Raw genomic sequence first — 22,997 nt, forward strand, 5'->3', positions numbered from 1 at the left:
CCCCATTCTCTCTCCTCCTCCCCAATCTCTCTCCTCCCCCATTCTCTCCTCCTCCCCATTCTCTCTCCTCCTCCCCCAATCTCTCTCCTCCCCATTCTCTCCTCCTCCCCCAATCTCTCTCCTCCCCCAATCTCTCTCCTCCCCCATTCTCTCTCCTCCCCCAATCTCTCTCCTCCCCCATTCTCTCTCCTCCCCATTCTCTCTCCTCCCCCAATCTCTCTCCTCCCCCAATCTCTCTCCTCCTCCCCAATCTCTCCTCCCCCAATCTCTCTCCTCCCCATTCTCTCTCCTCCCCCATTCTCTCCTCCTCCCCCATTCTCTCTCCTCCCCCATTCTCTCCTCCTCCCCAATCTCTCTCCTCCCCCAATCTCTCTCCTCCCCATTCTCTCCTCCTCCCCCAATCTCTCTCCTCCCCCAATCTCTCTCCTCCCCCATTCTCTCCTCCTCCCCCAGTCTCTCTCCTCCCCATTCTCTCTCCTCCCCCATTCTCTCTCCTCCCCCATTCTCTTTCCTCCCCCATTCTCTCCTCCTCCCCAATCTCTCTCCTCCCCCAATCTCTCTCCTCCCCATTCTCTCCTCCTCCCCCAATCTCTCTCCTCCTCCCCCAATCTCTCTCCTCCCCCATTCTCTCTCCTCCCCCAATCTCTCTCCTCCCCAGTCTCTCTCCTCCCCCAGTCTCTCTCCTCCCCCAACCCTTCACTCACCTGACGAAGGAGGAAAGCTCCGAAAGCTTGTGATTTAAAATAAAACTGTTGGACTATAACGTGGTGTTGTGCATGTCCTTACAATTAAAAAAGACACCCGGAAGGTCGCGCATCAATTTCAGGAGCAGGAGGTCGTGTTAATTTCATCTTCAATGGGGTGAAGACGGTAAAAACACGTGGAGAACCAAACGGATCCGCAGAAGATCTTATAATAATGCCAAGAAAAAATTGAAGAAACACCGGAAAAGTGGATTGTACAATTAATTTAGAAACATAGGACCAGGCTGTGAGCAGAGTTTCAGATATTCTTTTGATACTCTCGCATCTCCGTGAGATGAGAAACTACAGTGCAAAACTATTCTAATTTTTTTTCGGGGGGCGCAGATGTGATCAACGCGGGAAACCCCCCCCCCCCCCGCCTTCGTTCCAGAACCAACATTACAGGGGGCTGAGGACCAACATTACCGGGGGGGGCTGAGGACCAACATTACCGGGGGGGGGCTGAGGACCAACATTACCGGGGGGGGCTGAGGACCAACATTACCGGGGGGGTCTGAGGACCAACATTACCGGGGGGGGCTGAGGACCAACATTACCGGGGGGGGCTGAGGACCAACATTACCGGGAGCTGAGGACCAACATTACCGGGGGGGGCTGAGGACCAACATTACCGGGGGGGGGGGCTGAGGACCAACATTACCGGGGGGGGGGGGGGGGCTGAGGACCAACATTACCGGGGGGGGGCTGAGGACCAACATTACCGGGAGCTGAGGACCAAAATTACCGGGGGCTGAGGACCAACATTACCGGGAGCTGAGGACCAACATTACCGGGAGCTGAGGACCAACATTACCGGGGGCTGAGGACCAACATTACCGGGGGCTGAGGACCAACATTACCGGGGGCTGAGGACCAACATTACCGGGGGCTGAGGACCAACATTACCGGGAGCTGAGGACCAACATTACCGGGGGCTGAGGACCAACATTACCGGGAGCTGAGGACCAACATTACCGGGAGCTGAGGACCAACATTACCGGGAGCTGAGGACCAACATTACCCCGGGGTGGGGGGGGCTGAGGACCAACATTACCGGGGGGGGGGGCTGAGGACCAACATTACCGGGGGGCTGAGGTGAGACCAGACACAGACTGGGAAGGAGAGGCGTGGAAAAGAGGGTGTCCTGGAAAGTGGTTGTGATCTTTCCGTGTGTTCGGGGGGAGTTGGACATGAGCCGTCGGGGTTTCGGGGGAGAAGATTTGAAAAGGCAATCGGTGCAAGACTGCCTGGCTCTTGACCGCGTGTGGCAGTCGCTGGTCTACCAACATGCCCAGAGATACAGGAGTGCAGACGGCAAACACGACCCGGTGCCTCGCCTTGTGTAGAGACTTCGAAAGTGATCCGAGTGGATTGGGCTTATTAGGAGGTGGGGTTTCTGTGTGTGTCTAAAATGAAGGAGTGAGTTCAAGAGAGAGAGATATGTGGATGGGTATCTACTGTAGCTGGCAGTGAGTGGAAAGAAGGTTCCTCTGTGTTCTTATATATATATATATATATTAAAAAGACAGCAAGACGGGTTCGGACTGCTTCCATGCGTTGACCTGACCAGCTGTCCAGAGTCTTTGCCTCGAAAAGGAGATCCAAGTCGCACATGTTACAGTTAAAGGGGCCACGTTGACCTCTCCAAATCAAAGAGTGACCAAAGGGTGGGGAGACTACGGTCCCTTCCTTGAGTCTTGCCCCCTCCCTCCCTCCCTCCCTCTCTCCCCCTCCCCTTCCCCTTCCCCTCCAGTGGTGAAGGTGATGGCCGGGCGAGGGGGCTGCTATTGCCATTTGAACGAGGACAACGCGCGGTTCGCCCTGTTGGCCCTGCTCATCGCCCTCTACCTGGTGTGCGGGGCGGCCGTCTTCTCGGCCATCGAGCAGCCCAAGGAGAAGGAAGCCCATCGCCAGTGGCTGCGGAGGAAGGAGAGTTTCGCCCAGAGGTACAACATCAGCTGGGCCGAGCTGAGGAACTTTCTGCGGGACTACGAGGAGGCCAATGTGGCCGGGGTCCGGGTGAGCGAGACCAGACCCCGCTGGGATTTCACTGGCTCCTTTTATTTCGTTGGGACTGTCGTTTCGACCATAGGTAAGGAGGCGATTGCTTAGAGATCTTTGAATCCCAAAGAATAACATTTCTACATCAATAACTGCACGGGAAAAAAAAGCTGTAAATTGTGAATAGATTCGCAAAAATAAAAGTTTGGAGTGAACACCATTGAGTTTGAACGTCTCCCCCTGGCGTTGCTCATAGTGAGTGGGCTGTGGCTCATTGGGCAGCACTCCCTCCCCTCTTGTATGTCAGAAAGGTCGTGGGTTCAAGCCCCTTTCCAGTGACTTGAGCACGTAATCCAGCCCGGTGCAGTACTGAGGGAGTGCTGCACTGTCAGAAGTGCCATCTTTTGGATGAGACGTTAGACCGAGGCCCCGTCTGCCCTCTCAGGGTGGCTGTAAAGGATCCAATGGTACTATTTCGAAGAAGAGCAGGGGGTGTTCTCCCTGGTTTTTGACCAATATTTATCCCCCAACCAACATTAAAACAGATTATCTGGTCATTATCACATAGCTGTTTGCGGGATCTTGCTGTGCGCAAATTGGCTGCCGCGTTTCCTACATTACAACAGTGACTACACTTCAAAAATACTTCATTGGCCACGAAGCGCTTTGGGGTGTCCTGAGGTCATGAAAGGTGCCATATAAATGCAACTCTTTTTACACTGCTTTATAAGGACAAGAGTGGATCACATGATCCACAATATATTGTTCAGCTAAGGTATATCCTGCACTGTCCCTTTAAGACGAGAAGGTCTAACTCAGGGGTATCTGAACCATGTGATGCACAAGGAGCTTAGAGGGTTAAATTATGAGGGCTGGTTGCAAAAACTTGGCTTGTATTCTCTTGAGTGTAGGAGATTGAGGAGTGATCTAATCGAGGTGTTTAAAATGATAAAGGGATTCGATAGGGTAGATACAGAGAAACTATTTCCATCTGGTGGGGGAATATAGAACGAGGGGATATAATCTTAAAATTAGAGCTGGGCCATTTAAGAGTGAAATCAGGAAGCACTTTTACACACAAAGGGTAGTGGAAATCTGGAACCCTCTCCACCAAATATCTTTGGATCCTGGGGGTCATTTGGAATTTTTAAGACTGAGAGTGATAGATTTTTGTTGGGTAAGGGTATCGAGGGATATTGAGCTAAGGTAAATGGGGTTGAGGTACAGATCAGCCATGATCTAATTGTAAACAATTTTACAACACCAAGTTATAGTCCAGCAATTTTATTTTAAATTCACAAGCTTTCGAATTTAAAATAAAATTGCTGGACTATAACTTGGTGTTGTAAAATTGTTTTACAATTGTCAACCCCAGTCCATCACCGGCATCTCCACATCATGATCTAATTGAATGGTGGAACAGGTTTGTAGGGCTGAATGGCTTACTCCTGCTCCTATGTTCTCCCCCCACACACAATCACCTACTCCCCCAAGCTTATATTTTGTACTTCCCAGGTTGTCCAGTTTAAATTTTGAGGGGCTGGTAGCTCGCAAAGGGCTGACTTTAACACTCTTGCCTCATCGGTGGATCAATCCTAAATCAGAACACCACGACCTCTTAGTATCAGCAACTTGACATATCTGGAGATTAATGGGAACAGGGATTTAACTTTAGATATGGCCTCTGAGTCTCTGTGAAACACACCTAAGCAGTTCATGAAGACAAGATGCTAATTGCTGTAAACATCACGAGGTGAGCTAGAGCGTAGTTGTTCTCTGTAGATTGGCAAATCCTCAGCTGTTCTCCAAGGTCAGTAAAAACACTAGGAAATAACTGGCTTTCTTTTGTTGCATGCATCTGACACTTCTTGAAGTGCAAAAGAAGCCTGCTCAATGCAAGACTTTTTATTTTTAAATATGTACATGTATATATAGATATTTTAATTTGCTTCCCAGAGCTTACATATCTTTTTTCTGGATTCCTTGTCCATTGATTTACAAGGTCCTTGTGGGGCATTTATGGTTGTTTGTTTGTACATGATGGCAATTATCTAGTAGTCAAAGCAATGTATTTGGTTTTGGTCCCCAGGGTTGAGCGGGGGTAAACATTCCCATCAATGGTAATTCCTGGTCCTGCTGGTTGAGGCTGCTATTCTTGCCTGGCTTTAGGTGGGCTGCTGTTATCTTATTTCCTCTCCCACTCTATTAAATTGAGCTTCCCATTAGTTTTGTCAAAAACCTTACTCGTTCAAGATCTAGTTGTTTGGAGCTTGTTGTTTTTCCCATTGTTGGATGAAAGGCTTCCCTTTTCTGCATTTGTCTTGTCTCCTGGTGGGTGGGCATTTGTGTGGTGGGGGTGAGCTTGTGTGGATTGAGCTTCTCAGAGTGGGCTCCAGACTTCTTGGTATCTCCTCAACTCAAGACCGAGTAGACTTTTCCTGCCCTGGTTTGCGTTTTATTCCTGTTTCCTTTCAACAATTAAGGGGTCTCTGGTGCTGTGTAATGCGTTTTATTGATTGTGAAGTCCAAAAGGTCCATTGTGTCAGGGCATCACCTCACACAATGGATGAAAAAAGGAGAAGCAAAGTGAAAATAAACCACAAACCAATTGTTAGATTAGTCGATAAATGCCTGTAGATTGTAAAAGGCAGGGAAAGACTGAAGGACTGATGGCAGGTTTAACTGATCAAAGTGCATTTGTTCATAAAAGTAAATCCTGGTTGATTGACAGAAACAACAAATTTGCAAATAATCAGTATTACTCAAGTTGATGAAAAGTGTTGGTAAATATTACCTGACGCAAGAAAAAAACAATTATAAGGAACTAATTTGACCGATCACTGTTCCCGTTCTTTATAGTATTTTGAACTCTTGGGTTGTGTTTGGTTGTAATTTGTCACAAGTAAAGGTTACAACTAACTGTTCGTCATCCCACATTGAATCAAGAGAATGTATTTTGCTTTCTACCTCAGTTTGGATTAGATACAGATGCAAGATGAAGTGGTGCTAACTTACTGCATCACTCAGTCTCCTTCAATTGAACGTTTCCAAATGTATAGGTAAGAAGCTGTCTCTGAAGAGAGGTGTTACATGCTGCACTGTGTCCATTTAAAAGGCTAGATAACTTTTTGCAGCAGATGGAGACCAGTCTTGTAAAATCTCTTGTACATACTGTTCATCTGTTTTATTCATTGTTGGGTTGCAAACTCAGATGGAGTGAAGGTCCATGGCATCAGTGATAGAAAGAAAAGAAAGACTTGCATTTATACAGTACCTTTCAATGAAGTATAGTCACTGCTGTAATGTAGGAAATGCGATAACCAATTTGTGCACTGCAAGGTCCCACAAACAGCAATGAAATAAATAACCAGATAATCTGTTTCAGTGATCTTGATTGAGGGATAAATATTGGCCAGAACACCAGGGAAACTCCCCTGTTCTTCTTCGAAATAGTGCCGTGGGATCATTGCGTGAGAGCGCAGACAGGGCCTCTGTTTAACATCTCAACCAAAAGACAGCACCTCTGACAGTGCAGCACTCCCTCAGTACTGGCACTGGGAGTGTCAGCCTAGATTTTTTGCTCAAGTCTGGAGTTGGGACTCAAACCTACAACTATCTGACTCAGAGGCAAAGAGTGCTACCCACTGAGCCACAGCTATAGAGAGAAAGAGGAGCTGTTTTTAAACGGCAAATGCAAGATGCAGTCACACTCCTTGTTCTCACCCCAAATCGGTGCAGTTTCGAATCCTGCATTTGTCGCTGTCACTTGATTGCAGGCCAGGCGAGCGTGATATGCTTCCAGAAATAGGCGGAGTACGGAAACCAAGCTTAATCTGTTTGTGATATTTAATTAGCTGATATTCAATTTGTGTTTGGAAATGTGATGCCAAAACCGGGCTTTGAGATGTGCTATCACTTATCATTTGCTTCAACAAAGTGCAATTGCCAATCTAAGCACATGGAATTCTCAGTGCCCATGCATCTGATTCAAGCATGGATGGGCATTTTTTACATATTACACAGAAATTACAGCATAGAAACAGGCCATTCGGCCCAACTGGTCCATGCCGGTGTTTATGCTCCACATGAGCCTCCTCCCACCCTACTTCATCTAACCCTATTGCCATATCCTTCTAATAAATCCATCTAAAATTTAAAGGGGCAACTTCAAATTTTTTTACATCAAATTTTCTACCTTCTTAAAGATGCTGAGTTATGGTTCCCACAGATGCTAGATGTCCTCCAGCACCTCACTCAAGTGTTCATTCTTCATGTGTGAGCCCAGGTGGTGAAAACCAGCACCATGGAAGACAACCCAATAGATGCACACACTTTAGAGCAGAGGTCGCTCAATAGTGATCAGAGGAGTGGGAGCTGCAGCTTCTTTTGCCTCTCCCCAGCCTCGGAGTGTTGAGTCTTTGTATCACCTCCTACCCCTGTGGCTGAGATGAGCTAACACAACACTGACAGGCTACTACTCAGGTATGTGCTGAGTTATCGAATATCAGCAACAACAGTCCTAAGGGCACTACAGCTGGTTCTAGTTTTTCACACAAAGGATAGTTGAAATCTGGAAATCTCTCCCCTGAAAGGCCGTGGATGCTGGGAGTCAGTTGGAGCTTTCAAGACTGAGATCGCTAAATTTTTGTTGGGTAAGGGTTCCAAGGGATTATGGAGCTAAGGCAGGTAAATGGAGTTGAGGTACAGATCAGCCACGATCTGATTGAATGGCGGAACAGTCTCGAAGGGCTGAATGGCCTACTTCTGTTCCTAGTGTTCCTATGTTCCTATTCCTATGTTGTGGGCCTGGGTTACAATATGGGGGGGGGGTTCCTATTACAGATTACTACCCAGTGACTCCTGCCAGTATATCTGGATGTATGAGCACAGGAACGGACTGAGCTGTGATCAGCTGCTTGACTGCATGGCAAGGTTCCACAATGGGCATTGCATTTACCAATTGAGTCATCTGGCGGTGGGGGGGAGGTTGTGACCAAACCTTTAAGAACGCAAGCATGCATAGAACAAGCAAAGGCCATTTGACCAATCACGCATTGCTCTATTCAGCGAACATGCACAGTCTACCTAGTGTGGATTCTACCCAATCCCATTTAACCTCTTGAGAGAAAATTCTGTGTAATTACTCCTTGATCCCAAGGAAATCAAGGAATAAAACCTCATCCATCTCTATATCTCCACCATTTAATTCCTGGCCTTCTGTCCTCCACAGAAAATCCCTTTCTTTCCTGTTCCCCTGCCCCCCCCCTCCACAACTCCATCACAACAGTACAGGAATTATCATGTTCCTCTTGAATTTCACAAGAATGTGAGTTGATGTATTTTCTTTCCCCTGGTTTTGGTTGTTGAGAGGTCGAGTATGTCTGTCATGAACCAGCGGACAGGATTTTCCTGGAAAAAGTCAAGCCTAAAACAGAGAGGAACAAAAGTCCTTTTTTTTGATGCACATCTTAAACTCGGGATCTTCCCCAGTGGGTAATCAATGTAAACATGGGGCAAAGAGAAGGCAGTGCTGGGTTAGACAAAGTAATCCAACCAGTGAAGTCCAGAGCCTTAAGTTTTACTCTCTGATATCACTATGTGGACAGTGGGTGAGTGGATGATTTACTATCAGGCTTCTGTTCAAAGCTGCTCTTGACACGGTCACTGGGAGATGAGTGAACAAACAGTCGTGACTCTCCCTTTAAATTTGGCTTTGGGTTTTTTTTGTCAGACGGGCTCACTTAAAACCCAATTTTGGCATCAAATTTCACAGCTCCTTCGAGAGAGAGAGATGAGAATATTGGACGGACAAAACACAGTCTCCGTGGCCCTACTGCTCTCCATACTGTAGCCTTATTGCAAAATGCAGCAGGAGCGAACGTGGGCAGAACCATCAATTTTCCATTGTGTCTCCTCATTGGGGTTATAGTTGAAAGATCATAGTATCACTGATGTGTTGATTAGATCCCCTGTATCACTAACGCCCCTTGTAAGCGGCTGCTGTATTATTGGGTGTTGAATGTAAATTAAATTGTTTCTTTTTGAAGATTGCTTTGTGTTTTATTATCTAGTTTGTAATTAAGTTAGGTGTTTAATGAGGGTGATTAGCCTCTGATATGTAAGTTTTTATGTGGTGTGCAGTATTCGTTCTCATTTAGAAGAATCTGCCCTCCCTCAAATTATCCTTTTTAATTACATTCCCATTTTACTTCCTATAGTCCAATCTGAAGTGCCGTTGTCATGGCAATGATTAGGGGAACTGTATTCAAAAATAATTACGCAACCCAAGAAATTATTTGCATTCTGTTTCAGGCACAGTTTGACTGGACTACCTCAAATCTTCGCTAGGGTCTGGCAATCTACTCCAAATCTCCAGCAGTTATCTAGACTCCTCTCAAATTGCTCTGTGCTGCAGTTGATATGATGTGGAGATGCCGGTGATGGACTGGGGTGGACAAATGTAAGGAGTCTTACAACACCAGGTTATAGTCCAACAGTTTTATTTGAAATCACAAGCTTTCGGAGCTTTCCTCCTTCGTCAGGTGAGTGAGTGAATCCCTCACTCACCTGACGAAGGAGGAAGCCTCCGAAAGCTTGTGATTTCAAATAAAACTGTTGGACTATAACCTGGTGTTGTAAGACTCCTTACATCTGCAGTTGATAGCTCACCCTCTGACTCTTCTATGAACTCATGCTTTCCCCAAAGCACTGTCCTCTCCCCGCACTCTGTTCCTTCTCCATATCCACAACCTTCTCCATCCCTGCTGATGATTCCACTCTACAATCCTCACCCTTCTTCCGATTAATTTGACGTTCACGATGCAGAACTTCCTGTCCCCTTGCAGTGCACTGGCTGAATCTCTATAGGTTGGCCGCCTCCATGTGGTCCCACAGGGTGATGAAAGTCTAAGTAGCTTTTTGGTGCCAAACACTTCTCTTCCTCTAAACAACTGCCAACGTTCTATGAAACCCAACTCTATCAATACTTGAATCCTCTTCCCAAAAGTCAGGAGGCTCATCGATCACCTCCCTCATACATACTCCTGCACAGGATACAAGAAATGTCATCTGATAGTTGAAGTTTACTGTTCCTCACCCCACTATTCCTCACCCCTCCTCTCCCTCCCGCTTACCTGAAGTTGCTGACTGCAGCTAGGTTTAGTTCTACAGATGCCTGCAGCCCTCTGGTACCTCACCTAAGTGAATGTGGGGTTTTTTTAATGCGTAAACCCTGACAGTGAACCTTGTAAGGCTATTCGACTTTGGGAGGGGTATTACTGGCCTCACCCAAAGCCCACACACATCTATTTTCAACAGGGACACTGAATAATAATCAGGAGCTGATTTATTTCTTCCCCCGCCCTCCCAACCACCCCCCCACCCCCCCCCCCCCACCGACCCTGTCTAACCTGGAATCATTGGGGCCAATTGAAGCTGCCTCAATCCCACCCTGTTGCAATCAGCTAACTCAGGACAGACAAGACTGTTTGGTCTTCCTACTCCGTCTGGCTGAGTATAACACATGGTGGGACTCTTCACCCAGAAACATGACCGTCTTAGCCTTGACTTCTGAAACTATATAAGGAATGCTCTGGAATTCCCTCCCTAAACCTCTCCGCCTCTCTACCTCTCTCTCCTCCTTTAAGATGCTCCTTAAAACCTACCTCTTTGACCAAACCTATCTTAATATCTCCTTAAATGGCTCGGTGTCAAATTTTGTTTGATAATCGCTCCTGTTAAGCGACTTGGGATGTTTTACTACATTAAAGGGGCTATATAAATGCACATTGTTGTTGTTGAATGCAAAATCCCAGCTTCTCAAAGCCGGAAGAAAAATAAAATTCATAAATATTTTCCTTCACTGTAAATTTTTATCTTTAAGTTATCGGATGAGATCATTTGTGACCAGGAAGTGGGATTATGAATTGGCCATTATCTTGTAGAAAATATGCAAGTGGTAATAAGACATTTTGCAGCAATTTGCAAATTCTTGAGGGACAAGACTTAAGGACATTACACAGCTAAGCTCTTGTGCAGATATTATTACACACCCATGGTGGGTAATCTCTTTTGCTAACAAGGAATGATAAACAGGGGATTCCTTTATCTGTCTGAATTTCCGGATCAAATAATGCTTTAATGGGCTGTGTGTTTAAAAATGCTGTTTGACTGGAGTGTAGGTTAAGCCTTTTAATGGGACCACCCTGTATGGAGGCAGTTAAATGTTCCCTTGATGCAATCATCGCCAAACATGATCACAAGCAGTAATCCAAGAGCTGCAGTCCTCCATCCATCTCTTTTCCCATTTATTTCTTCCGCCCCCTCCTTTGACCATCTCCCCTTCTCTCCTGGAAATGCTGAGGCATGCTGGGGTTATGGTCTAACGGGAGTGCTCATCCTGCAGTACTCCACCCAGGTGACCTCATTGACACTTCCCAGCTCGTGCGACTGGATAGTGAGGAGGAGCAGGTCGCCTGGCTGCTGTTGCCCTCCCTCTCTCTCCACTGCATCCTCGCCCAGAGATGCTGAGGCTAATTATAATGCAACAACTATATGCCCGACTGAGAACATAGGAACTGGAGGAGACCATTCAGCCCCTCGAGCCTGTTCTGACCTTCAGTTAGATCATGGCTGATCTGTATCTTAACTGCATTTTCCCGCCTTGGTTCCGTAACAAAAATCGATCAATCTCAGCTTTGAAATTTTCAATTGACCCGCAGCCTCAACAGCTTTTTGGGGGAGAGAGTTCTGGATTTGCACTGCCCTGTGTGTGACGAAGTGCTTCCTGACATCACCTCCTGTACAGCCGAGCTCTAATTATAAGCTTATGCACCATTCCCCCCCACCCACCCTTGTTCTGGACTCTCCCCACCAGAGGAAATAGTTTCTCTCTGTCTACTGTATCAAATCCCTTAATCACCTGAGATCAGCTATCTTAGCATAGACCAGGGAGCAAAGCGTTGTGAACTAGGCCATTGGGGTTGCCCAGGAACAATGAAGCTGAGTGAACAGTTTATTCTGGGTGACCTAGTCTCCATTGACCCTCTGGGATTGGCCATCTCGTTTAACTCCAGCAGGCTATTTGTTTCTCTTGCTCCCTTTGTGAAGCACCTTGGGATATTTTGCACTATTCAAGGTGGTTTTATATAACTGCACGTTGTTGATTACTGAGCGACCTCAGTCATTTTTAAGGTAATTGGCAAAAGGACCAGTGGGGAGACGAGGAGAATTTTTTTTATACTCAGCGAGTTGTTATGATCTGGAATGCTCTGCCTGAAAGGGCGGTGGAAGCAGATTCAATAGTAACTTTCAGAAGGGAATTGGATGAATACTTGAAGATTTGCAGAGCTATGGGGGAAAGAGCAGGGGGAGTGGAAATAATTGGATAGCTCTTACAAAGAGCTGGCACATGCACAATGGGCCGAATGGCCTCCTTCTGTGCTGTATCATATTCTATGATTCTACCTTTGCAGCATTTCACTCTGCATCTATTCTCTTCTAGTTTGACAAATATCCTTGACCTTTCCGTAACCGCCCACACTCTGGTTGACTTTCAGCCTCTTGGCATTAACTCTGCTCCACGCTCCAGCTGTGCAGGCACTTTTGCCTCGATCAGACATGTTTTTAGCTGTGCATCGATGCAAAATATCAGTTCGGAGATCTAACTCCCAAACGTACTAAAGTAAGACTAGAGCCTGCTTCCTGTAGCCCTGGACAGTTCGGGTTTCACACCATGTGCAGTGTGACTGCAGTCCAGATTGAAGCCACATTTTGACAGTCCATTGTACTTCCCCCAACCCTGTGAATCTTAGAAACATGCTTTTAGCTCTTTTATAAGCCAAGCAGCTCTCTTTCTTTCTCTCTCTTTCTCCCCTCTCTCTCCCTCTCCTCCTCCCTCCCCCTCTCTCTCCTCCTCTATCTCTCTCTCCTCGCTTTCCCCCTCTCACTCTCTCCCGTCTCTCCCTCCCTCCCTCACTCTCCCTCATTCCCTCGCTCCCTTCCTCCCTCCCTCTCACTCCCACTCTCTCCCACCCTCTCCCTGTCTCCCTCTATCCCTCTCCCCTTCTCGCTCTCCTCCTTTCTCTCTTCCTCCTCTCTCGCCCCCTCTTCCCAAATAAAACATGCCAGTCGAGAGCAGAGCTCTGTGTGATTGCCCAAGCACTGAGATCCTTTGAAGTCAGCAGAGTTATGTCTCCCCATTAATCAACTCCCCATAAAGATATCAGTCTGAACTGCCTACAGTATAACTATAGCCTTAAGCTCATTCGAATGGATTTATTAGGCAAAGTGGAAACAAATGCACTGTATTTAACGATCAAATGTTACCAAAAGTCACAACTCACAAAGACAGGCACAAATGAGAGAGGCCATTTCATTTAGCAGAAAAGCACTTTTGAATTATGGGATGTAGACAATATGGAAGAACATGGTGTGACTGGCTGTAGGGCTCTGTGGTGGAATGGGTTTGTGGCAATCTTAACCCAGTCCCTATTGGGCAAGGTCCACAGTACAAATATGTAATTCAAGATTAATTAGCATAATCCATAGACAGAAGAAAGACTTGCATTTATATAGCGCCTTTCACAACCTCAGGATGTCCCAAAGCGCTTTACAGCCAATGAAGTATAGTCACTGTTGTAATGTAGGAAATGCAGCAGCCAATTTGCACACAGCAAGATCCCACAAACAGCAATGAGATAAAGGACCAGATAATCTGTTTTTTAGTGATGTTGGTTGAGGGATAAACATTGGCTAGGTCACTGGGGAGAACTCCTCTGCTCTTCTTTGAAATAGTGCCGTGGGATCTTTTACATCCACCTGAGAGGGCAGATGAGGCCTCGGTTTTATATCTCATCCGAAAGACGGCACCTCCTGACAATGCAGCACTCCCTCAGTATTACACTAGAGTGTCAGCCTAGATTATGTGCTCAAATCTCTGGAGTGGGGCTTGAACCTACATCCTTCTGACCTCAAGGTGAGAGTGCTACCCACTGAGCCATGGAGATGTTAGTTACACTAACAAATAAATCTAATACTAGGAGGTGTCAGATTCTATCAGGATAGGTCTATCTTCTCATTAACCTCACTTAATTTTGCACGATTTCCCCCAACCCCCACACACTAAACTCCGTCCCTCAAATATTCTTTCAATTGACCCAGGATGTCTTTCCTTCTCCCTCACCATACCCAGAGTTGACTCCTTTTTTGGTGGGGGAGACGGAGGGGGAGGGGCCTCAGGAAAAACGACTCCCAGTTCTAGAAACCGCCCCGCACCAGTTGGACGCAATCTAGGATTCTATTTTGGAAGACCATTCTTTTGTTTTAATTGTGAAAACTAGGAAAAGGTTAAGGCCCACAGTGGAGAACGTCACTGACGCTGGAAGGAGTGGGAGAGAAGGGGAGGTGAAGCAGGAAGCAGTGGCTTAGTGACATCAAACTTGACCTTTAAAAGGATAGAAATTACGGGAGGAAGGTCTGAGAATCAGTGGGTGCCAGCCGTGGCTCAGTGGGTAGCACTCTCACCTCTGAGTCAAAAGGTTTAAGTCCCAGGCTAGAGACTTGAGCAGATACTCCAGGCTGACACTCCCAGTGCAGTACTGAGGGAGTGCTGCACTGTCGGAGGGGCTGTCTTTCGGATGAGACGTTGAACCGAGGCCCCCCCCCGTCTGCCCTCTCAGGTGGACGTAAAATATCCTATGACAATATCTGAAGAAGAGCAGGGGAGTTCTCCCCGGTGTCCTGACCAATATTTATCCCTCAACCAACATCATTGAAAGCATATTATCTGGTCATTTATCTCATTGCCGTCTGTGGGATCTTGCAGCGTGCAAATTGGCTGCTCTGTTTTCCTATATTACAACAGTGACTACACTTCAAAAGTTAACTAAACTTAGCTGGCAGCTGCAGTTGGCTTCAGTTCTTACTGGGCGAGGGAGAGGAAAATCAGCCAAGGTTCCTGCTCTGGATCGCCATCCAGTGACCCCAGCTGGGCATCAGAATCGGGAGCCGCACACCATGGTCAAATAGTGTCTGGGCTCACACGTGAAGAAGGGCAAATTGGATGGGATATCAGGGGTCTGCCTGTACTTGTGGAACTGTAGCCCAGCGAGAGTCGGAGCCTGAAGGGGAGAAGGAAAGATGGTTGCTATTTCTGACTGAGATGCTCCTCCTCTTCATGTAGCAGCAGGAATGAGGCTGTACATGAACCATGGATTTAACAATTGTACTGTTCAGGACTCTCAGGCCTACCAGTGACCTGGGCCCTTTTTATTGGTAAAGCTATCCCCCCCCTCCACCGTCTCTCCCCCCCCACTCCTCCTCTCTCCTCCCACTCTCTCCCCTCTTTCCACCCCTCTCTCTCTCTACCCCCTCTCTCTACCCCCTCTCTCTTCCCCCTCTCTCTCTCTCCCTTTCTCTCTCTCCCTTTCTCTCTCTCCCTTTCTCTCTTTCCCTTTCTCTCCCTTTCTCTCTCTCCCTTTCTCTCTCTCCCTTTCTCTTCCCCCTCTCGCCCCCTCTCCCCCTCTCTCTTCCCCTCTCCCTCTCCCTCTCTCTCTTCCCCTCTCCCTCTCCCCCTCTCCTGACCCCTCTCTCTTCCCCCTCCCTCTCCCCCTCTCTTTTCCCCCTCTCTCTCCTCCCTCTCCCTCTCCCCCCTCCCACCCCATCTCTCTCCCTCTCTTTCTCCCCCCACTCTCTCCTCTCCTCTCTTCCCCCCCGCTCTCTCTCTCTCTCTCTCTCTCCCCTCCCCCCTGGGCTGGAAACATCAGTCCCATAAACCAGATGTTTGGGATGGGGCTTCATGCTCTCTCTTCTATGTTCAGCTCAGGTCAAACCAAAAGTGAAACTGACTGCACAATTCACCAGAAAGATCCCACCTGAGACTTGACTGGCATTGTACGACAGGCCGGTTTTTAAACACGTGTCTGTAAACGTTCGGAAATATAAATCAAGAATCTGTGTTTTTATTCCCCTCTCTCTCATCCTGAGTCCAGCGACACAAAGTCAGTCATTGACCCTCCCAGAACCTGGCTGAGATCAGCTAACTTAACACAGCCTGGGCTTCAAACCAGGAGTCTTCCTGATAACAAGGCATCTTTATTTGGAACGATAGATAGAATAAATAGAAATCAGTGCCGAACAAAAGGAGTGATTCTCTTAATTATATGACTTCTTTCCCCCAGTACAAGGTGCCCTAGAACAATGCTCCGTGATTCTGCATTGGTGCTTGACGAGCAATTGAAAGCTGATCAGTTTGGGTTTTCACGTCATTGCAAATGACCTCTTCTCAAGAGACTGAAGGAGACAACATATCAGAAACACTTTATGCGAGGAACCCGTTGTGTTTTCCACTTGCATGCTGGGTGATCCATTTGATTATCATGGCCACTGAGACGGATTGTACTCCAATGAAAAGTACCATTCACTGGCAAAACAGTGGCCGTTCACTTTGACCAAATTGCCTCACCCCCTATCTCCGCAATCTCCTCTGGCCCCATATCTCCTTCACCAAATATTTTGTTCTTCTGATTATGGCCTTTTGTGCATTCCCTCACTCACCTTGCCACACCATTGATGCAGAATCTGGGTCCCACTCTCTGGATTTCCCTCCCTAAACTCCTCCTCCTCCCTCTTCGCCTTTAAAATCCTTCTCAAAACCCAAGTTTTTGGTCACCCCTTCTCCCTTCTCCCTTCCTAACGTGATGTTCATTTTCTGGACATCTATCTGTGAACTGCCTTGGGATGTTCTTTATATTAGGTGACAGCTGTGTCTCAGTGGGTAGCACTCTTGCCTCTTGAGTTAGAAGGTCGTGACTATGGGGATCGGGCCGGAAAATGGAGTTGAGGTCGAAGATCAGCCATGATCCTATTGGATGGCGGAGCAGGGTCGAGGGGCTGTATGGCCTACTCCTGCTCCTATTTCTTATGTAGGCCAATATTTATCCCTCAACCAACATCACTAAAACCGATTATCTGGTCGTTTATCTCATGCTGTTTGTGGGATCTTGCTGTGTGCAAATTGACTGCCGTGTTTCCTACATTACAACAGCGAATGCACTTCAAAAATACTTAATTTACTGTAAATCGCTTTGGGACATCCTGAGGTCATGAAAGGCGCTATATGAATACAAGAGCTTTCTTTACGTTAGAAGGACCATCAATGCATGTTGGGTTTTGCTTGATTAATGTCCAATGGGACTTGTGATAACTAACACCAATAACAACAGCCCATTTTTGTGCCTCAAGTGGCCCTGGGCACAACCACAGCTTGGTGTGTCTCTGGACTTCTCTTCACGCTCTGCCTAATTCTGAGATATTCCCAAGATGGGATCCAAATGCAGTTTAGAAGTGAGGCCATCCCAGCATCCAACTGAGCAAGTGAAAGGCCTCCATTAAACTATAGAATTCACGGCATTGATAGAAATATTGGTCCTGTAGCTTTGTTTTTCCTACTTCCTGTGATGAAGTAACTGGCTTCCAAATCACTACTGAGCAATGCAAATTAGAGATGAGGAGCTCACCATGTAGGAATCATAGGCTTGGACCTGTGCTCTATCTCTCTGGTGCAGTATGTGGGACCATGACTGAGAGTGACACTTGAGCAAGATGCTATTAGGGATTGGGGCCCTTGGTGAAAAATGAGTATTGAGCACTGATCTGTCGAAAGCCGTCACTGACTGTCATCTATACATAAGATGTTGACCTCTTGAGTTACCTTTATGGCCCACGCTCTCCTAATAAAGTCCAGCTGTCAATTATATGAAAGTCAAGATTTTAATAACCTGCAAAAGCTGGAAAACTGAAATAAAGGCTCGGACTTACCTGGTGTTTAGAAATGACTGTGTTTCACGTACATTGGATTACTTTGAAGTGCAGTGGGTGTTGTTACGTGACAAGGTCCCACCAGCAGCAATGAGATGAATGACCCAGTTGAATGAATCCAAAACTAGGGGCCATAAATATAAAATAGTCAATAATAAATCCAATAAGGAATTCAGGAGAAACTTCTTTACTCAGAGAGTGGTGAGAGTATGGAACTTGCTACCACAAGGAGTAGTTGAGGCGAATAACATAGATGCATTTAAGGGGAAGCTAGAGGGAGAAAGGAATAAAAAGAAAGACTTGCATTTATATAGCGCCTTTCACGACCTCAGGACGTCCTAAAGCGCTTTACAGCCAATGAAGTATTTTTGAAGTGCAGTCACTGTTGTAATGTAGGAAACGCGGCAGCCAATTTGCGCACAGCAAGATCCCACAAACAGTAATGAGATAATGACCAGGTAATCTGTTTTAGTGATGTTGGTTGAGGGATAAATATTGGCCAGGACAATAGAAGGATATGTTGATAGGGTGAGATGGAGGAGGCTCGTGTGGAACATAAACAACGGCATAGACCACTTGGGCCGAATGGCCTGTTTCTGTGCTGTAAAATTCTGTGTAATTCTATGTAATACTTTAGGTGATGTTGATTGAGGGAGGAATGTTGGCCAGGATACTGGGAGAAAGTCCCAACTTGCCTTCAAATAATACCACGGTGATCTTTGACATCCACCTGAACAAAGATAAAATGCTGCACATAGACAGTAGACAGATCAGGATCTGAAATGGGTCAAGTAATTTGATATTTTGCGTGCAGGTTCTTTATCAGAACTCGTTAATGATCTGACCGTTACTGTTCTCAATATACCTTCCAGCCACTATGTAAGGCAAGATATTTAGTGGTTGAAGAATCCATTTAATCACAGTGAAAGTCAGAGTATTAAACGAGTGTGGAGCGCCATGTCCTCGGGCCTTCCGATTCACCATGGCAACGATGGCAATTTGCTTCGGGAAGCAAGGTCTAATCACTTCAAAACGATCTTGTCAAAGAGCTGGTAAGCTTCAGCTCATTGGGCACAACAAGCTATCTGCTGGTTTCCTCTTATCTAAACTCTTACTGATAAGATGATGCCATCAGCTTTTCCTGTGAAGATTACATACTGGCAGTTGAACTTTACTGTGTTCACTGAGAGTTCGAGCTCTTCCTTTGCCACCCAGGTGGCATCTTCCTGCTCTAGGTCTCAACACTCGATTAGTCTTCCCTATTTCTATTGACGGTGTGATAAGCACCCGTTCGACAGCTTCCCTGGTGGCTCAGTGGGGAGATGCACCACCGACTGCAGCACTGAGCGATAGGTATGAACAAGAAAGAACTTGTATTTATATGACATCTTTTATGACCTCAGGGTGGCCCAAAGCTCTTTATAGCAAATGAAGTACTTTTGAAGTGTAGCCGCTGCAGTAATGCTGGAAAAGCGGCATCCAAAATGTGCACAGCAAGATCCCACAAACAGCAATGAGATAAATAACCAGATAATCTGTTTCAATGACGTTAGTTGAGAGATAAACATTGGCCAGGACACACTTCTCTTTGAATGATACCATAGCATCTTTTATGTCCACCTGAGAGGGCAGACAGGACCTCAGCCAACAGCCACCTCCAACAGTGCAGCACTGGGAAGTATCAGCCTAGATTTTGTACTCAAGTCTCTGGAGTGGGACTTGAACCTATAACCTTTTGACTGAAAGGCAAAGAGTACTACCCACTGAGCCACAGCCGAGACTGAAGCACAGACTTTGCTATTTTGGGTGTTATTTAGCCAGTTTTGTCTTAACTGTACTTGTCAGGACGTGCTTCGGAAATTGAAACAAACCTGAAAAGTCCCATCAAGTTGGTTCTTCCCTCCATTGTCCATTTTTTTTTAACAGGGAACAGTCTTGTTTTGTTTGTGTCCAGCTGTGGCCCGGTGGTGTCACTCTCACCACACAGTCAGCAGGTCGTGGGTTCAAGTCCCGTTCCAGAGACTTGAGCACAAAATCTAAGCTGATACTCCCAATGCAGTACTGAGGGGGTGCTGCACTGTTGGAGGTGCTGCCTTTCAGGTCTGATGTTAAACTGAGGCCCCGTCTACCGTCTCAGGTGGACGTAGAAGATCCCATGGCACTATTTCAAAGATGACCAGCGGGAGTTCTCCCCGGTGTCCTGGCCAATATTTATCCTTCAACCAGCATCAGTTTAAAAAAAACAGATTATCTGGTCATTATCTGATTGCTGTTTGTGGGATCCTGCTGTGCGCCAATTGGCTGTCGCATTTCCTTACATTACAACAGTGACCACACTTCAAAAGTACTTTGTTGGCTGTAAAGCGCTTTGGGACATCCTGAGGTGGTGAAAGGCACTGTAGAAATGCAAGTTCTGTCTTTCTTTCTTGTGCCTTTGTTTGATGTCTTGTACAGCAAAGGCTATGGGCCCCGACAACATCCCAGCTATAGGGCTGAAGACTTGTGCTCCAGAACTAGCCGCACCTCTAGCCAAGCTGTTCCAGTACAGCTACAACACTGGCATCCACCCGACAATGTGGAAAATTGCCCAGGTATGTCCTGTCCACAAAAAGCAGGACAAATCCAATCCGGCCAATTACCGTCCCATCAGTCTATTCTCAATCATAAGCAAAGTGATGGAAGGTGTCATCAACAGTGCCATCAAATAGCACTTGCTCACCAATAACCTGCTCACCGATGCTCAGTTTGGGTTCCACCAGGACCACTCGGCTCCAGACCTCATTACAGCCTTGGTCCAAACATGGACAAAAGAGCTGAATTCCAGAGGTGAGGTGAGAGTGACTGCCCTTCACGTCAAGGCAGCATTTGACCAAGTGTGGCACCAAGGAGCCCTAGTAAAATTGAAGTCAATGGGAATCAGGGGGAAAACTCTCCAGTGGCTGGAGTCATACCTAGCACAAAGGAAGATGGTAGTGGTTGTTGGAGGCCAATCATCTCAGCCCTAGGACGTTGCTGCAGGAGTTCCTCAGGGCAGTGTCCTAGGCCCAACCATCTTCAGCTGCTTCATCAATGACCTTCCCTCCATCATAAGGTCAGAAATGGGGATGTTTGCTGATGATTGCACAGTGTTCAGTTCCATTCACAACCCCTCAGATAATGAAGCAGTCCGTGCCCGCATGCAACAAGACCTGGACAACATCCAGGCTTGGGCTCATAAGTGGCAAGTAACATTTGTGCCAGACAAGTGCCAGGCAATGACCATCTTCAACAAGAGAGAGTCTAACCACCTCCCTTTGACATTCAACAGCATTACCATCAACATCCTGGGGGTCACCATTGACCAGAAACTTAATGGACCAGCCATAAAAATACTGTGGCTACAAGAGCAGGTCAGAGGCTGGGTATTCTGTGGCGAGTGACTCACCTCCTGACTCCCCAAAGCCTTTCCACCATCTACAAGGCACAAGTCAGGAATGTGATGGAATACTCTCCACTTGCCTGGATGAGTGCAGCTCCAACAACACTCAAGAAGCTCAACACCATCCAGGACAAAGCTGCGCGTTTGATTGGCACCCCATCCACCACCCTAAACATTCACTCCCTTCATCACCGGTGCACTGTGGCTGCAGTGTGTACCATCCACAGGATGCACTGCAGCAACTCGCCAAGGCTTCTTCGACAGCACCTCCCAAACCCGCGACCTCTACCACCTAGAAGGACAAGAGCAACAGGCACATGGGAACAAGACCACCTGCACGTTCCTCTCCAAGTCACACACCATCCCGACTTGGTAATTTATCATTGTTCCTTCATCGTCGCTGGGTCAAAATCCTGGAACTCCCTTCCTAACAGTACTGTGGGAGAACCTTCACCACACGGACTGCAGCGGTTCAAGAAGGCGGCTCACCACCACCTTCTCAAGGGCAATTAGGGATGGACAATAAATGCTGGCCTTACCAGCGACACCCAAATCCCAAGAATGAATTAAAAAAACGCCTGAATTCAGTTATTTATTGATACATTTTTCTTTGTTATTCCCAGGTTTCGGGATGACCACTCCAGCCACCGTGAGCGGGAAGATCTTCCTGATATTCTACGGCCTCATCGGGTGCGCGGCCACCATTCTCTTCTTCAACCTCTTCCTGGAGCGACTGATCACGCTGCTGGCCTATGTCTTGAAGACCTGCCACGAGAGGCAGCTGAGGCGCAGCGGAGTGCTGCCCCAGAGGAACTGCCGGGACTCTGGGAATGTGGGCGAGGTGGACAGTCTGGCCGGGTGGAAACCTTCCGTCTACTATGTCATGTTGATCCTGGGCCTGGCCGCCATTGTAATCTCTTGCTGTGCCTCGGCCATGTACACCCCCGTCGAAGGCTGGAGCTATCTGGACTCCATTTACTTTTGCTTCGTGGCATTTAGCACCATAGGTTTCGGTGACCTGGTCAGCAGCCAGAACACGAGGTACGACTACCAGGGTTTCTACCGGTTTGGCAACTTTCTGTTCATCCTGATGGGGGTGTGTTGTATTTATTCTCTGTTTAATGTTATATCCATAGTCATAAAGCAGTTCCTCAACTGGACCCTGAGGAGGTTGGAATGCAGGTGTTGCCGCAGATACCAAAGGAGACTGTTCGGGAGGTGGCGGGGGAATGCCGTTGTGCCGGGAGGGAACCGCACCGGGCGCAAGATCTCCATCGAGACGGATGCCTTCAACGAGAGCGAGGGGGACGGGCGGCGACTGTCCGGGGAGATGATCTGCATGCGGGACTTCTTGGCGGCCAACAAGGTCTCGCTGGCCGTCATGCAGAAGCAGCTGTCGGAGACGGTCAACGGGCATCCCAGGGCCACTGGCCCGGCCTCCCGGCACAACGGCTTCTCCGAGGGAGTGGGGGCTCTGGCCATCATGAACAATAGGCTGGCGGAGACCAGTGTGGACAGATAAATCCTCTTGAGTGTCAGACACGTGAAGACCCGTTGGACAGATATCGATGTCAATCCCATCAGAGCTCTCAACTAAGCCTTAATGTGCTGCTGTGTTTTTAAAGAAAATTAAATTAAATACTTCTGGTTGATTCTGTTGCTGGTTAACTTTGATCTTCCCCTCACCACCGCGCTCATGTTTGAACTTTGACCTATAACTGACAAGGCACCTTGTGAAGGGAGTGGGGGGGGGGGGGGAGCGCTCGCTGCTGTTGCTCGGGCAACCGGCTGCACAGTTCCGGAGCTGGTTACATGTGACGCTCCCTCTGATGTATCTTTTGACCCAAGGGGTGAGATGGTGAGTTCTCCTTGATGGCCCGGTGGGTGTATAAACCGCCCGCTGTCATCCCTGAGCCACACGGACCAGGAAGGTCCGAGGTTCTGATCCCCGGCTCGGTGCTGAGTTGTTGGTTACGTTGGCGGTAAAACTCGGCACTCCTTGGCCGGGAGTCCCTTTC

At 47.4% G+C, this 22,997-nt stretch overlaps 1 protein-coding gene across 2 annotated transcripts; it reads left to right on the forward strand.

Annotated features, from left to right (window-relative positions):
- The first annotated feature begins 1,832 nt into the window (after positions 1–1,832).
- On the forward strand, positions 1,833–22,631 carry kcnk13a (potassium channel, subfamily K, member 13a). 2 transcript variants are annotated; one of them, XM_067991067.1, is made up of 3 exons: positions 1,833–2,835; positions 21,603–22,020; positions 22,116–22,631. In XM_067991067.1, exons 1-3 carry the CDS (start codon positions 2,508–2,510, stop codon positions 22,471–22,473), a joined length of 1,104 nt encoding a protein of 367 aa, XP_067847168.1. In that variant the 5' UTR covers positions 1,833–2,507; the 3' UTR covers positions 22,474–22,631. The 2 variants fall into 2 exon arrangements, with proteins under 2 accessions (XP_067847168.1, XP_067847167.1); XM_067991066.1 differs by having other exon boundaries at positions 21,603–22,631.
- The last annotated feature ends 366 nt before the right edge of the window (positions 22,632–22,997 follow it).

This window comes from Heptranchias perlo, chromosome 10, assembly GCF_035084215.1.
Source record: "Heptranchias perlo isolate sHepPer1 chromosome 10, sHepPer1.hap1, whole genome shotgun sequence".
Taxonomy (NCBI): domain Eukaryota; kingdom Metazoa; phylum Chordata; class Chondrichthyes; order Hexanchiformes; family Hexanchidae; genus Heptranchias; species Heptranchias perlo.